The sequence below is a fragment of the Rhea pennata genome, chromosome 8 (assembly GCF_028389875.1).
Source record: "Rhea pennata isolate bPtePen1 chromosome 8, bPtePen1.pri, whole genome shotgun sequence".
Taxonomy (NCBI): Eukaryota; Metazoa; Chordata; class Aves; order Rheiformes; family Rheidae; genus Rhea; species Rhea pennata.
In genome coordinates, this window is record NC_084670.1 from 7,415,204 (window position 1) to 7,428,293 (window position 13,090).

The 13,090-nt window shown below is 43.7% G+C and overlaps 1 protein-coding gene across 3 annotated transcripts in view; it reads left to right on the forward strand.

Moving 5' to 3' along the window:
- The first annotated feature begins 4,933 nt into the window (after window positions 1-4,933).
- The window catches only part of RAB3B (RAB3B, member RAS oncogene family), a 61,776-nt gene continuing 53,619 nt past the window's right edge, over window positions 4,934-13,090 (forward strand). The window contains exon 1 of one of the 3 annotated variants that reach the window (XM_062580858.1): window positions 4,934-5,020. Coding sequence is in view for 1 of the 3 variants with exons in the window: in XM_062580856.1 (XP_062436840.1) it covers window positions 10,203-10,223 (21 nt within the window). In the remaining 2 variants the exon portion in view is untranslated. Of the gene's footprint in view, window positions 5,021-5,803; window positions 5,886-10,144; window positions 10,224-13,090 lie in introns of those variants that run through there. The other 2 variants (XM_062580857.1, XM_062580856.1) reach the window with 2 other exon arrangements.

The window sequence follows — 13,090 nt, forward strand, 5'->3', positions numbered from 1 at the left end:
CTGTCAGCTCCCTTCCTCCCAGAGACAACCCACAGAGGAAAAAAACTAAAGTTAATTAGAGTGACTGGATTGCAGCTAGCCATCTGGCTGCCTGGGAACAGAGGTTGCTCTGTGCACCTGGGGCTAAGCAGGCTATAAGGAAGTGTCAGCTACAGACTCTGGAAACCTTTTCTCTGCCTTGCAAAGCAGCAGGGAACAAAAGTGCAAGAAGCAAGAACATCAGCACTGCCAGAGCGTCCCATTCATCAGTCAAGCGAGTGGAGTTCAGGACTCATCTCCTTCGAATGCGCTTTTGTCCACACGTTGATTTGTCTGCTGTCATATCTAGCCTATATCATATTAATAATGAACTTCATCCATTGTCCTCACTTACAGCTTGTACACTGAATAGCTCTGCAGCAAAACATTATTAAATCTCTGTGAGCTCAAGGTCCTATATTCTTGCAGGTGATGAAACTCTTTTAAACTTTTGGCACAAGGAGAGGCATTTGCATTATGATGTAAGATTTGTTTATGGCTGTAGTATTATGCCTGGTTGGATTTGTGCAGCATGGCAGAGCAGTTCAGGGCTATTGCTTAATAACTGTGGCTGAAGGTATATCAAAACTTGAGATCTGAGGATGAAGATACAGAAAGCAATAACGGTGAAATTACACTGAGCAGAACCTTATCAAGAGAGGAGGATAAAAAGGGGAACTTCGCTGCAAATTAGTGCCCATTTCAAGGAAAGCAAAGACAAAGGATGAGGTTTATACAAAGGTTGCATCCCACTTCCAGAGAGCTGTGCAAGTTGTGTTGGGGGCTAACTTCTTTGAGGAGTTCACTGCCTGAAGGGAACCTGGAAACAATTGTGAATGTCTATCAAGATGGTAAAAGCTATTCTGTGCCAAAACTATTTGGCATAGTATTAACTCATTCCCCTGTTCCTCCTTCAAGAAACAGGTGCTGATTGGTTAAGCAGGTTAGTCAAATAAAACCAGTTTGCTTTTCCTTTCAGAGTTTGTCTAGTGTTAGGAGTGGCTGCATGCAGTCCTCAGACTTGCCATTGTCCATGGAGCACTGCCCCTAAAAGAGGTGGTGATTCACTCACGCAGTGCCAGCTAGATATTACCACGTCAGCGTGTCACGAGGAGCAGGAATCGCCCTCAAGTGCTGCCAACTAGTTTCTGATGCCCGTCGCAAGGCAGTGGGAAAAGGGCCCAAGGCTTGTGGGATACTTTCTAGGCTGTGACAAATGTCATGGCCTAAATTCATGATAGCTAAATCGGCAGTAGGTTTCTTAGCTTAAGGACAAAAGGAAAGAGTGGGAGATGCCAAAAGTCTCCATTCATAACTAGCCTGGAAGCGGAGCCTGGCTCACCTGTGCTCAAAGCATGCCAGATGCTGCCTCCAAACAGCAAGAGGTGCTGTCATGCATCACCTTCATTGGCACCCATCCTGGGACAGGGCAGAGCAGCCCTTCAAGTGACGTGCGGGCGCAGGCAGTGTACGTCCTGGCATGGGCTCACCAAGGGCTGGGTGCTGGGAAAACAATGGAGCATTTCTGCACTGCTCCTGTGTTCGGCTTTTCTCCGGCCAACACAGATGAATCCTCTTTGTAGATGTCTCCACTTCTCCACTTCTCCTATCCCTATGGTGACATGGGGCATATTGGGTACACCACTTCCTAAGGTTTGCCCCCCTTAAAAAGGAAACAATCCCATCACTGCCCCTCCAAGCTGAGAAAGAACAAGGGCCCATCAGAGCAATGAGGGGAGCCAGGGAGGGCTGCAGGCATAGAGCGAGGTGGGGGGCAGCACAGCCCACATTGGCTCTGGGCAGGCTATAAGTAACTGGGAGATCACTTGTTGGTATATGGCCATTTTTGGGGGGCACTTTGCACGTGCACAACACAGGGAAGGTAGAAGTGCCATGAAAATATTAATTGATAAAAAAAGCAGATGTTCTTCCTGCTTTCTGAGTGTGTTTCAGGAGGAGACATGCTGTGCATAAGGGAAGCCCCACTGGCAGCACAGTTAAGCCTGGATGTCACCTTACTGTACCGCTTCTAATATTAGGAACAGTATGCAAACTACATTTTTAAGGACTTTGGTGCATTAGCTGTGTTAAAGAGAATTAAATTTGCACACATTTTGGTGTGTGCGCATATATGCATGGCACATATATGCTGTCTATTCCATGCTGAAAAGAAAAGGTGCCTGGGTATATGCTACCTGAGTAAGAAGGATTTTGTTTTTTTCTTGCAATTGGCAGGTTTTATTCTAGCTTTCTCGGACAACAGCTGGCAATGAGCTGAACCCACTGCTCTGTGTGCAAAGTGCTGCTTCGGGATACTGTTTTATCTACATTTGATCAAAGCTTATCACAAGCTTAGACAATAAGTCATTTAAACTGAGGGTCACTATTGTTGTTATTATTTACAGCATCACATGTAGCAGGCCCTCATCCTTGATTCAGGTGCCTTGGTGTTCTTGCTGTAGTAATAAATAAAGAAACAAATAAAATATTGTTTTTAGAAAAGTGGAGACTGAGAAGATTAAAATCGTTTCATTGGGTCACTTGCATTTTGTGATGATGCTGTAACTTAAGTTAGAAACATTGTAAGAGTAGCAGACTATGTGTATATGTGTATCTTATGCTTAATAAATGTGCTTGCATGACTGCTGTGTGAGAGTCAGACAGATCCACATGGCTGGTAACGAGATAAAGCATATAACATCTGCTCTTCCCTTCCCACTTGGCATGCTTGTGGGAGCTCTCTCCTGCTCCACATCTCCATTTGCCCAGTTATAAATCTAAAATAACTCAGGTCTTCCTCACAGGAGGCTGTGACAGTAATGGATAGCTGTACAATGTCAAACCCTGAACGAAAAGCGCAGTAGAAGTGCAAATAACATTCACTCTATAAATTATAGAAACATGATGAAACAAAATGACAGACAGCTCCTGAAACAGCCTTAGAAAAGAATCACTACAAATTCCTGTCTCCTTATTACCTACACCCATCCCTTCTCCCTTCAGTTAGCCCTGACTGAGAAAGGGCTTTTTTGTAATGCTTTTGTGTGTGGCTGGATACAAACACTGGCACTTCAGGAATGGGAAGAATTCTGGAAATGCCTTTGGAAGTTGGACTGTACAGTGGCTCTGTGCTTTTGGCTGTGATCATGGGATCTTAAATCAGGTGATCACTAAGAACATAAAACCTAAGTTAAAAAAAAAAGAAAAGGAAAGAAAGTAAACTTAAGTAATACAGTGTTCCCAGCATCAAAGATGCAGGTATTTGTCCACAGCCGCATGACAAGTGCAGCGCACTGTCCCCATCACTGCCAAGACACAGCCTGATGCCTGTGTTGGGTAGAGCAGAACTCCAGTTTTGGAAAAGGCAGAAAACATACTTCTCAGAGCAATGAAAGGATTGCAAAGAGCTGAAAAGCTTTTTGTAGGTGTCAGCCTGTTATGCTGTCTGTGAAATAATTATTGTAACAAGGCGGGGACTTGGTTCCAGTATTGATTATGTCAAATTGCTTACACAAAGTTGCCATTTTTGCTTAAGATATAAATCAGGGCTGTTTAAATTCTTGACCACACAACAGTAATTTCAGTTGTGGTCTTGATGGCAAATAAACATTGTCATTCTAAATGAAGATGGAAAATCATTTGGGAACAGGACAGAAGTGTCTGCAGGGCTGCCAGTGGATGGCACTGACTTAAATCAAGACAAGCGGCCATGTCTCACCTCTGATGTGCAATGCAGGAGTTCGCTGAAGTTTCACTGCAATTCTCCTGTGGTTGCTCCTAAAATGCAGGTGTTGGATATATTCTAGTTAAATCGAAGTGCCGCACTCAGTCACTTTCCACACTCACAATGCTACAACCAGCCCACTGCTCTGGGGAAAATGTAGTAATAGTTTACTGACTGCTTTAACGCATTAAATTGTTATAAAGCAAAAGCTTGTCCAAAAGTTGGTTGAAACCATTCCAAAGATAACCAGCTGTGCATAAAGCTTAACAAGCAGAGAAAGTGACTGCATGCTGTTGTGTTACAGCAATGCACAACAAACCCAACAGCCCGCCACGGTGTGGCTGGGCGCAAAGGGGACAGTGCTCTGAGGACACCAGGCGCAGGAGCCAGTCTTGTTTCAGACCCCTGAGCTGGAAGACCAGTTTGTGTAGGCGGCATATCCAGTCAATGGGGAGAAAATACAAACTCTGCAATCCCAATGTCTTTAACTGGCTCCTGCGCTGACTTCCGCTCTCTGCAGAGGATGAAGAGCCATGTCTTTGCTCTTAGGCACTTGCTTCAAGTCAGGCAGTGTGAAAATGCCCGATGGTTGCTGCTGGCTGCTTAGGGAGTGTCTGATCAGTTACACTGTGGAGACTTTAAAAACACGCTTTTAATTTTGTTCTCTTTTTCTAGGGGATCATCTCTCAAAGCTGTTTTGGGTTCCCAGCTCTTTTGATAGATCAGATTAGGATTCAGGTCTCTGATTTTGAGCTTGGGATCTGTTTGTGGGATTTTAAAGCCGGGAGGATCAGCTGTGACCACTTCATCTGACCTCCAGGCCAAGAGCTTAGAGGAATGGCAGCCACTACTTATTTTTTTTTTCATCTTACCGGTAGAGTACAGTTCATGATGCTAGAGCTGCCATCACTAGGCTTCAGATTTAACAGATACTGCAGCGAAATGGATTGCTCCCCGCTGTGTGGAAACTGAGACGAAAACGGCCACGCCTGGAACAACCTCTCCCTCAACCTGGAGGTTGGAGGAGGGGAGGTGGGGTGGCGATTCCCGCCCCGTCGGTGGGGCAGGCGGGGGGTCCCTTCCGCGGGCTCGGCCCGGCCCGGCCCGGCCCGGCCCGGCCCGGCCCGGCGCGCCGCCCCCGCCCGCCCCGCCCTCGGGCCGCCTCAGGTGCCGGTGGGGGGCGGCAACCGCCACGCGAGCGGCGGTCGCGGGACCGGCAAACGGCTTGGCTCGGCGCTGCCGCCCCGCGATCGCACGGCTCCGCCGCCTCCGTCCCAGGTGAGAGTCACCGGCCCGCGGCGGCGGTGCGGGAGCGGGGCGAGGCGGGAGCGGGGTGGCGGCGGCCGGCGCCTCCCCTCAGGGCGCCGCGGCGGGGCGGGCAACGGCCGGCGCGCGCCTCCCCTCAGGGCGCCACGGCGCGCGGGCAACGGCCGGGCCGGCGCGCGCCTCCCCTCAGGGCGCCACGGCGCGCGCGGGTAACGGCCGGAGCCGCGGGAAGCCGGCGGTAGCGACGGCCGGGGCCGAGAGGGTGCGGGCTGCTGCCCGCGAGGTGTGCTGAAAAAGGCTGTTCCTCAGGAACAGCTGTGAAGAAAGCGTGTTGGAGAGCGTTTATACCCCTTCCCCCCGCAAAAAAAAAAAAAAAAAAAAAAAAAAGGGATATTTATTAAGCGTGAGAGGTGAAATAACGGTGCTTTACGTTTAAAATATCCTGAGTGTCCGGGGGGACCTGCAGAGGGAGGCCTGCCAGGCTGCCTTCCAGCTGGTGGGTGATTTTGGTCAGTTGCTGTCATTCTGGCTGCTCACCGAATTGCAGCACTTTTTAAAAAACAATAGATATACCCCCCCCCAAAAAAAAAAAAGGGAAAAAACACCTCCCCCCACACAACTGAACGGTGAAAAGAACTGCTGGGAAACGGGAGGTTTCGGGTTTGGTGCCTTCTGAAGGGGAGGGAGCTGCCGCGACGGGACGAGGAGAGTTCACCTGCTGCTCGCTACGGCGCGGGCGCGTTTGCCCTGAGCAGGCGGCAGGGAGCCCCTTCGGTGAAGCCGAGCAGGTTAATCGTTCTCATCTCATTCATAAAAAAGTCTGAAACCTCCTCTTTCTCCGGCTCGCGAAATACAAGCGGCGTTTCTGCTGTGTGTGGTGAGGCGACGTGTTTTTCTCCTGCCGCGCTCTCTGCGTGCGCCTGCCGGCAGTGTCCTGCGATATCGCCGTAGGCAACCTCACCGAGACCAGTATTTCGACCTTTTTCTTTTTCTTTTCTTTTTCTTTCTCGCCTCCCTTTTTGTCTCTGTCCTTCCCTTCTCATGGCGTGAGCAGTGGTGTGTTTGTGCAGTGAATCAGGTTGATCTGAGCTAAATTAAGACTACTAACCTGACCATAATAATAATAATAATAATAATAATCTGATTTTTTCCTCAATCTGAGATAATAGTTCGCATTTCTGTGCATGCTTTTTTGGTGATTTATGTCTCTTCTGGTTTGTCCTTCATCACTCGCTCCTGAGCCTGTGCTGCACCCTCCCTCAGCTGTGCTAATAAAATTGTTTGTGGGGCTTCAGAATATCCTGGGTTAGTTCTGGGTTAAAATAACACTCCTCTCCTGTGTTTGGTTTGCCCCCCCCTTTTTTTTCTCCAACTCCCTACTTCTTTCTCAGCAGTTCCAGGGGCATTTCTTCCTTATACAGTTTTAACTTCAATGTCTGATCACTGGGGCACTGGCATTAGATTATAGTGGGTACAAGGTAAATCCAGATTCTGCCATATATGAGTGTGCAATTTAAAAGCTTTTCCTTCTTATTATTTGTGCTTGCTGCCTTGGAAAAGGTCATATATACACATTGGAAGCCTTGGTGTGATTGCTGCCTTCAAGACTGTTTTATCAGGACAATTTGTGATAGAAGTCAGACGAGAGGCAAATAAGACAATTTTTAAATCAAACTGCGTTTGTAACTTTGACAGAACTATACTGCTCTCTTTGCAGGTCTACTATGTTTTCAGATAATAAATAGAGAAGTCTTGAATGTTTTTTGTTTTTTAATAGCAGTAGTCCTTGATACATCTTAGGTGTAGCAAGGCAATGCCTGCAGGGCATTTATCAGCACGTAAGTTGTCACTGTCCCTTAAATATCGTGTTAATTGACATGTGTGTATTTCAAATAGCTTTTCCTGCTTTGATTTCCCCTCCCTCCTCTCCACACACAATCTGATGCAGCCTGAGATCAAAATGTGTAGATCACAGAGCTGCTTAACATGCTGGCTGGTGCTAACGCTAGGGAAGGGGCTGGCGTCCTGTCCTCCCCCAGTAGGTTTGTGTCTCTTGCCTGTTGCTGGTTAAGGTTGAGGAAGTATTTCTTTATCAGGCACTTCTCAATGGCTAAGATTGAGAAATGTCCTGAAATGGTAATTTCAACTATACTCATCCTGTTTTTTCTTTATTTTTTTTTCTTTTTTTTTGAGGTATCTTCTGCCTAAAGATATGTAGTGTTTAGTGAGCTCTTGTACACTGCTTAGCTTATTGCAGTGTGATAGTATTCGGTCTTTGGCAAAAACAGTAAGGTTTATGTTTGGGGGTATTAACAAGTTAAAACATGAGAATTGTCAGGGCACTTGTGTCCTAATCCTAGTTAGCAGTTGGTTTACTTCACAGCATGGAGAACATGGTAGCATAGAGATACTAAATAACTTGTTCACCATGAATTTTCTGCTTTGGGAATGAGGAGAAAAGGCAACAAAATAAAACTTCATCAGCCCTGCAGAGGCATCCTGAGCTGGCCAAGTCTCCATGCAATTCTGCTTTACAAATTGGTATTGCCTTGTAATAACCAACTCCAGTCACCTGATTAGCTCAGGATACCATCTTACTTTTCTTACAAATGGAAAGATTCAGGCCTCCTGGTCATGCAGAAGAATCTGTAAATGTGTCACAGGCCTCCTGATGGGGTAGTGTCTACCTGAATCTGCATATGGCCTAAATCAGTATCTCAAAATATTGTGAATTTCCTCGTGTATCTGAACTCGCTTTATTATCCACTGTGTTGGGAGAGAATAGACACTGCTTTCCCCGTGCAGGGGCTCTCTCCCAGCACAGAAATTAGGTACTATGTGCCCTTGGCTGGAGAAAGATCAGCAGAGAGTTAAATGTGTGGTAGCAGAGCTGATACGGACCCATCTTATATATTGCTCTGGGCATTTTTTTTTTTCATTGTGCAACTTGAAGTACTTCTTTGTACTTCAGTATATTCAGTAGTGAAATACTCAGATATTTCCATTTTATAATTGGGGAAACTGAGGCAGAAATGTAAAACTGGAGAGCTGATGAAATGGGGTTTGAAATCCGTTATCTTAACCATTGCTGCAACATTTGTAACAGGAAGTGAGTGTTTTAATGACTATGTGTTTTCTAACAGCAATCAACCTTTTTAGCTTCTACTGTTCTCTGGAGACAAGGCTAGGCTCAGGGTCAGCCTGGGCTAGCAGAAGTCTGTGACTCCAGAAAATGGCTGGTTTTCCATGTTTTTTGGCTCACTGGAATATTAAGGCAGTTGAGGAAATCTACTCTGCATTTGCTCTCTGGTGCCTAAGGAGGATGTAAATGTCTTCCTTTCCCTGCATCTGTTGGGAGGGAGCTAAGTCGGAGCAGTTCTTTGGAAAGGGGGAACTTGGTGGGTTAAATCTTTGTATCTTCCAGTGTCGCGTGTTTGTCAACAGGCACTAAACCAAGTGACAATGAAATAGCCACAATGAAATCACTCCTAAATGATAGTAAAAATGTGGAAACTTTTATTTCTTTACATTTTTGCCACTGTAAAATTAGCGTAACTGTGACTTTCTTCCTACGAGTTTTGTTGTGACCCTAAAATGGAGTATTACGGATGTTGCCCATTTAGGCAGGAAATGGGAGAGGCATGATTCCAGACATGGGAAGATCAATTTGATTCAAGGAAATCTTTCTAACAACAGTCCCAGCCTGCTACGTGCCAAAATGTAATTGTAAAGTTGGAGAGCTGGTGGAAAGAGATAGTATCTAAAGATTTTTGACTTCTTTTGTTCTGCATCCAGCAAACTATTGGGAGATTCTTTAAAGTTTCTGTTCCCAAATCTGAATGGATAAGATAGATAAACCCACTATTTTTTTTTAAAAAAAAGGTTTTTATCTGCAATGTTCATGTACATATTGCAGTCATGTGTAACATGGAGCAAATCCACTACAAGAGTCCAATTGCTAAGGCTTCTGGTCTCTTTAATAAATGATAATTTTAAATTTTGGACAGCAAAATCAATTTCAGTTTCCAAGTCTCTCATTTTTTAAATCACAAAAAATAGAGAAGTGGGATTTTTTTGTTTTTAATCTTTTCTTTCTGTTGACTTATTTTTGTTCTTGATCTGGCAATTAAGTTACTGGGATGAAGCTTCAAAAACAAGTTTGTTGAAATGGTGGACATTGCTGAAGTGGGAGCCAGAGATTGTCACAAGAAACAATGAACTATTTCAGGGAACAGGGTTATGAAGGCATAGGGAAATGTAATCAATATGGAAAAATTTGGAATAGTTTGGGCAAGAGCATGGAGCTGTTTTTTGTGCCAAGTGAAGTGACTGTCAGTTTTGTGGATTGTGAGAAAGAAGTTTTCCTTGTTTCATCCAAATTCTGGCCTAGGGTAGGTAGCTGCAACTTATTATTTACATCAGGTCTGAATTTGGCCAGGTGTTTCAGCAGTCTCTATAAGGCAGTATAATGTAAGTTGGGACAACAAAACAGCTGTTTGCCCTTTTTTACTGGAGAAGAAAAAGTACCTGGGCAAAGCTAACCTTTAGATTATATTAGCCATGAAAAGGAGGACTAAATGCTGTTAAGTTTTTTCTGCTCTAAATCTGGAATAATTATTTCTTTAAGGCAGTTATTTTTATATAGATATACTGTAAGGGGAGTTGCAGCCATTTATATGTCCTATTGTAATTGTCCTTTGCAGTGCAGTAACTGAGTAGACTTTGACCTAGGCTTTCTGCAAAACAAAAATACATGCAGATTTCAGCCGCTCCTTGGTTTCATTTACTTTACTGTCTTTCTGCAGGAAATGTGTAATGATTCGTTTCTGAGGTTTTGTGTCCACTTCTAGAACTTATCTGAAAAGTAAATTTTAAATTAATCTAGATAATCTCCCTGTAATAAATTTTAAATTGATGGCTCCAAATATCTACTATTAACTTAATAGCTGTCACTAACTCCAGCAGTGTTTCTGTTGTCATTATATATTATGGGGCTTTCCAGCTCTAAGGGAAGTTTAGGCCCTTATACAGTAGTGTTTTCACAATCTAACCTGCCTGCTCATTAGTCTCTTATGTAATATTCTCATTATCCATCTTCATTGTAAACATTGTAATCCTTTTGCTTCTACATCGCAGGTTCAACAGTGTGACCACTCTTGATTCATATACTCACAGCAAAGCCTCCATCTGTCTCATGGATTATAGATCTAAATTGGTAACTATCTTTGCTTGCAATACTTACTAGCAGTTATGTTAGTTGTTCATAATATATTTTCTGCTCCTGCTAGATCTTGTAGTTGTAGCATTTGTATAAGTCTCCTTAAGGTCATGGCCGTGTTTTCCTTTATGAGCTTTATTCTTAGGACGTCATACATTGGCTGAAAAAAAAATTCCATTGCTTGATAGAAATCTGATTCAGGAGTTAATTTATTTCCTGAAAAAGAAAAAAAGAACAACAAAAATATATTTCTTTTAATGACAGAGCACATAAAGGAGTGAGATTTTATAATAGAGAAGTGACCTGAATGTATGGTGTATGACTAGACTTAGGTGCACTTCTTAATATATTGTGGAGGGAAAAAAAAAAAAAAAAAAAAAAGACACCAAGTCATTTGAGAAGAAGTTATGCTGCATGTGAATAACATCTCTCATGGATTACTGCTAAGTGGTAAATACTAGGGATGAAAGGAATCTTTTTGGTTTAGCCCCTATTTTTTTCTCTCTTCCCTACTGCCTGATTTACAGAATAGTTCCCATAGTCTTTTGTACTCACTTCAGAAGTGTCTACAATGCTCCTGTGCTACATTTTCAGAAGAGTCTTGGAAGACTGATGATCTTCTGACTTTAGGGCTATATAGTTTTTCCTACTTTACCTTTATTGAACCTCATTAGATACAGTCACTTCATAAAAACAGAAATAATTTCCTGTTTTCCTTCTACATTCCTCAGTAACTATGGATAGCCAGGAGTCCAAAAGGTACAGCTGTGTCCCTTCTCTTGTTGCATGTTGTTATCACTGATTTCTCTTAAATTGATGCTCATAATTTCTTGCTCTGTGGGGTGTTTTTTTCTTTTTTCTTTTCCTTTTTTTTTCTTTTTTTTTTCTTCTGTTGGCTAATCTTAAGCCCTGGAACATCAGAACAGTAAAAGAGAGGTAAGAAAAGTTTTGACTGTGAAATACAGGACTGGTTCCTATCCGTGGTAGTTTGGTTAGCCAGTGAAATAGTACATCAGACAAACAGTGGAGGCTCAGTTGTTGAACATATGTAAAACTAGGCTGGATCTAGCCTAGCATGCTATCGTAAGATCTTTGACTCTTAGAAATATATAGTGGCAGTTTCATCTCTAGCTTCTATTCAGTCTAACAAAAGAAAATCATATATGCTAGCAGCTGATGGTGAAACAGTTAAAAACATTCATGTTTAAATTGCAACTGGTATAGAATCCAAAACAGTTGCGGTAAATTTCAGTTCTGGTTTTAAAAGTAAAGCAGTAAAAATATTAAAAGATATAGTTATTTTTAGAAATGCACAGAATTCATAAAATATAGACTACATGGATTCATAATATGTTGGAAGTGCAAATATTTCTTTATGTGTAGCTTTAAGTATAAGTTTCATCAACAAGACCACTTTTCACTGTTGACTGAAGTGACTGACAGCAGTCAGGAGGACCCTTTGCCAAAGTCAGTTCAGACTTTTTCCTTGCTATACTGTGAGAGATAGTGAGACATGAAAACATCGATGTCTGTGAACAGATACGTGTGGCTACTAGCAGAGAGAAGGCTAAACTTCCCAGGTGATGCTCCAGAGAAGGACCTGGGAGTGCTAGTGGATAACAAATTGACCATGAGCCAGCAATGTGCCCTTGTGGCCAAGAAAGCCAATGGTATTCTGGGGTGCATTAGGAAGAGTGCTGCCATCAGGTCGAGGGAGGAGATCCTGCCCCTTTACTCAGCCCTGGGGAGGCCTCATCTCGAGTACTGTGTCCAGTTCTGGGCTCCCCAGGACAAGAGAGACATGGAGCTACTGGAGAGAGTCCAGTGTAGGGCTACAAAGATGATCAGAGGGCTGGAGCACCTGCCCTATGAGGAACAGCTGTGAGAGCTGGGCCTCTTCAGCCTGGGGAAAAGAAGACTGAGGGGGGATCTGATCAATGTGTACAAGTACCTGAAGGGAAGGCGTCAAGGGGACAGAGCCAAACTCTTTTCAGTTGTCCCGTGTGACAGGACAAGAGGCAGTGGGCAGAAATTGAAGCACAGGAAGTTCCGCCTGACCGTGAGGGGGAATTTCTTCTCTGCGAAAGTGACACAGCACTGGCACAGGTTGCCCAGAGAGGTTGTGGAGTCTCCTTCTCTGGAGATACTCAAGGCCCGCCTGGATGCAACCCTGTCTAACATGCTCTAGGAGACCCTGCTGAGCAGGGGGGTTGGAGTAGATGATCTCCAGAGGTCCCTTCCAACCTTACTGATTCTATGGTTCTATGAATGCTCCAGCTTGTTTGTTGTCTGTGAGCAGATCTAGAAGTAGTACTGATTTCTAAGCAGAATGATAAAAACTGGAAACATTTGAAGTCAACAGTAGTTTTTCTGGAAGTGAATGTGTGGCAAGACATACTAGTTGGTGCTGGAAGAATTGGGTAAAAATCATCAGTTTAGATGGTTCATATATTGCTTTTCATGGAAGTGGCTGTAGGCAGTAAATATTGAAGAGCTGGGATAGCAGTTGACTAATCTTAATAATTTGTAAGAGCAGTAAAGTTTTGCTAGTTTGTTACACTGCAAAATGTTTGATTTTTTTTTTCACTACAATGTTAGTCACAAACTTAGGGAATGCAGCTGGGTGGAACCATCTCTATGATGTTTTTCACTGAGCAGTGAAAGCAGTGAAGGCTGGTTTCCTGTGGTGCTGTGTCTTAGGGTGACAGGCTTCTTTTTAAACTACGTTAGACCAAAGTAGAAAATAAAAGCCGGGGAGGCATCTTGACGGAGGAATGAATTATTTGGTGTCTAATAAGTTCTGATTAAAGATCTTTATTGCTATTAGAGCATTTGTAATGTACCTCCTACTACGTGAATTCTCC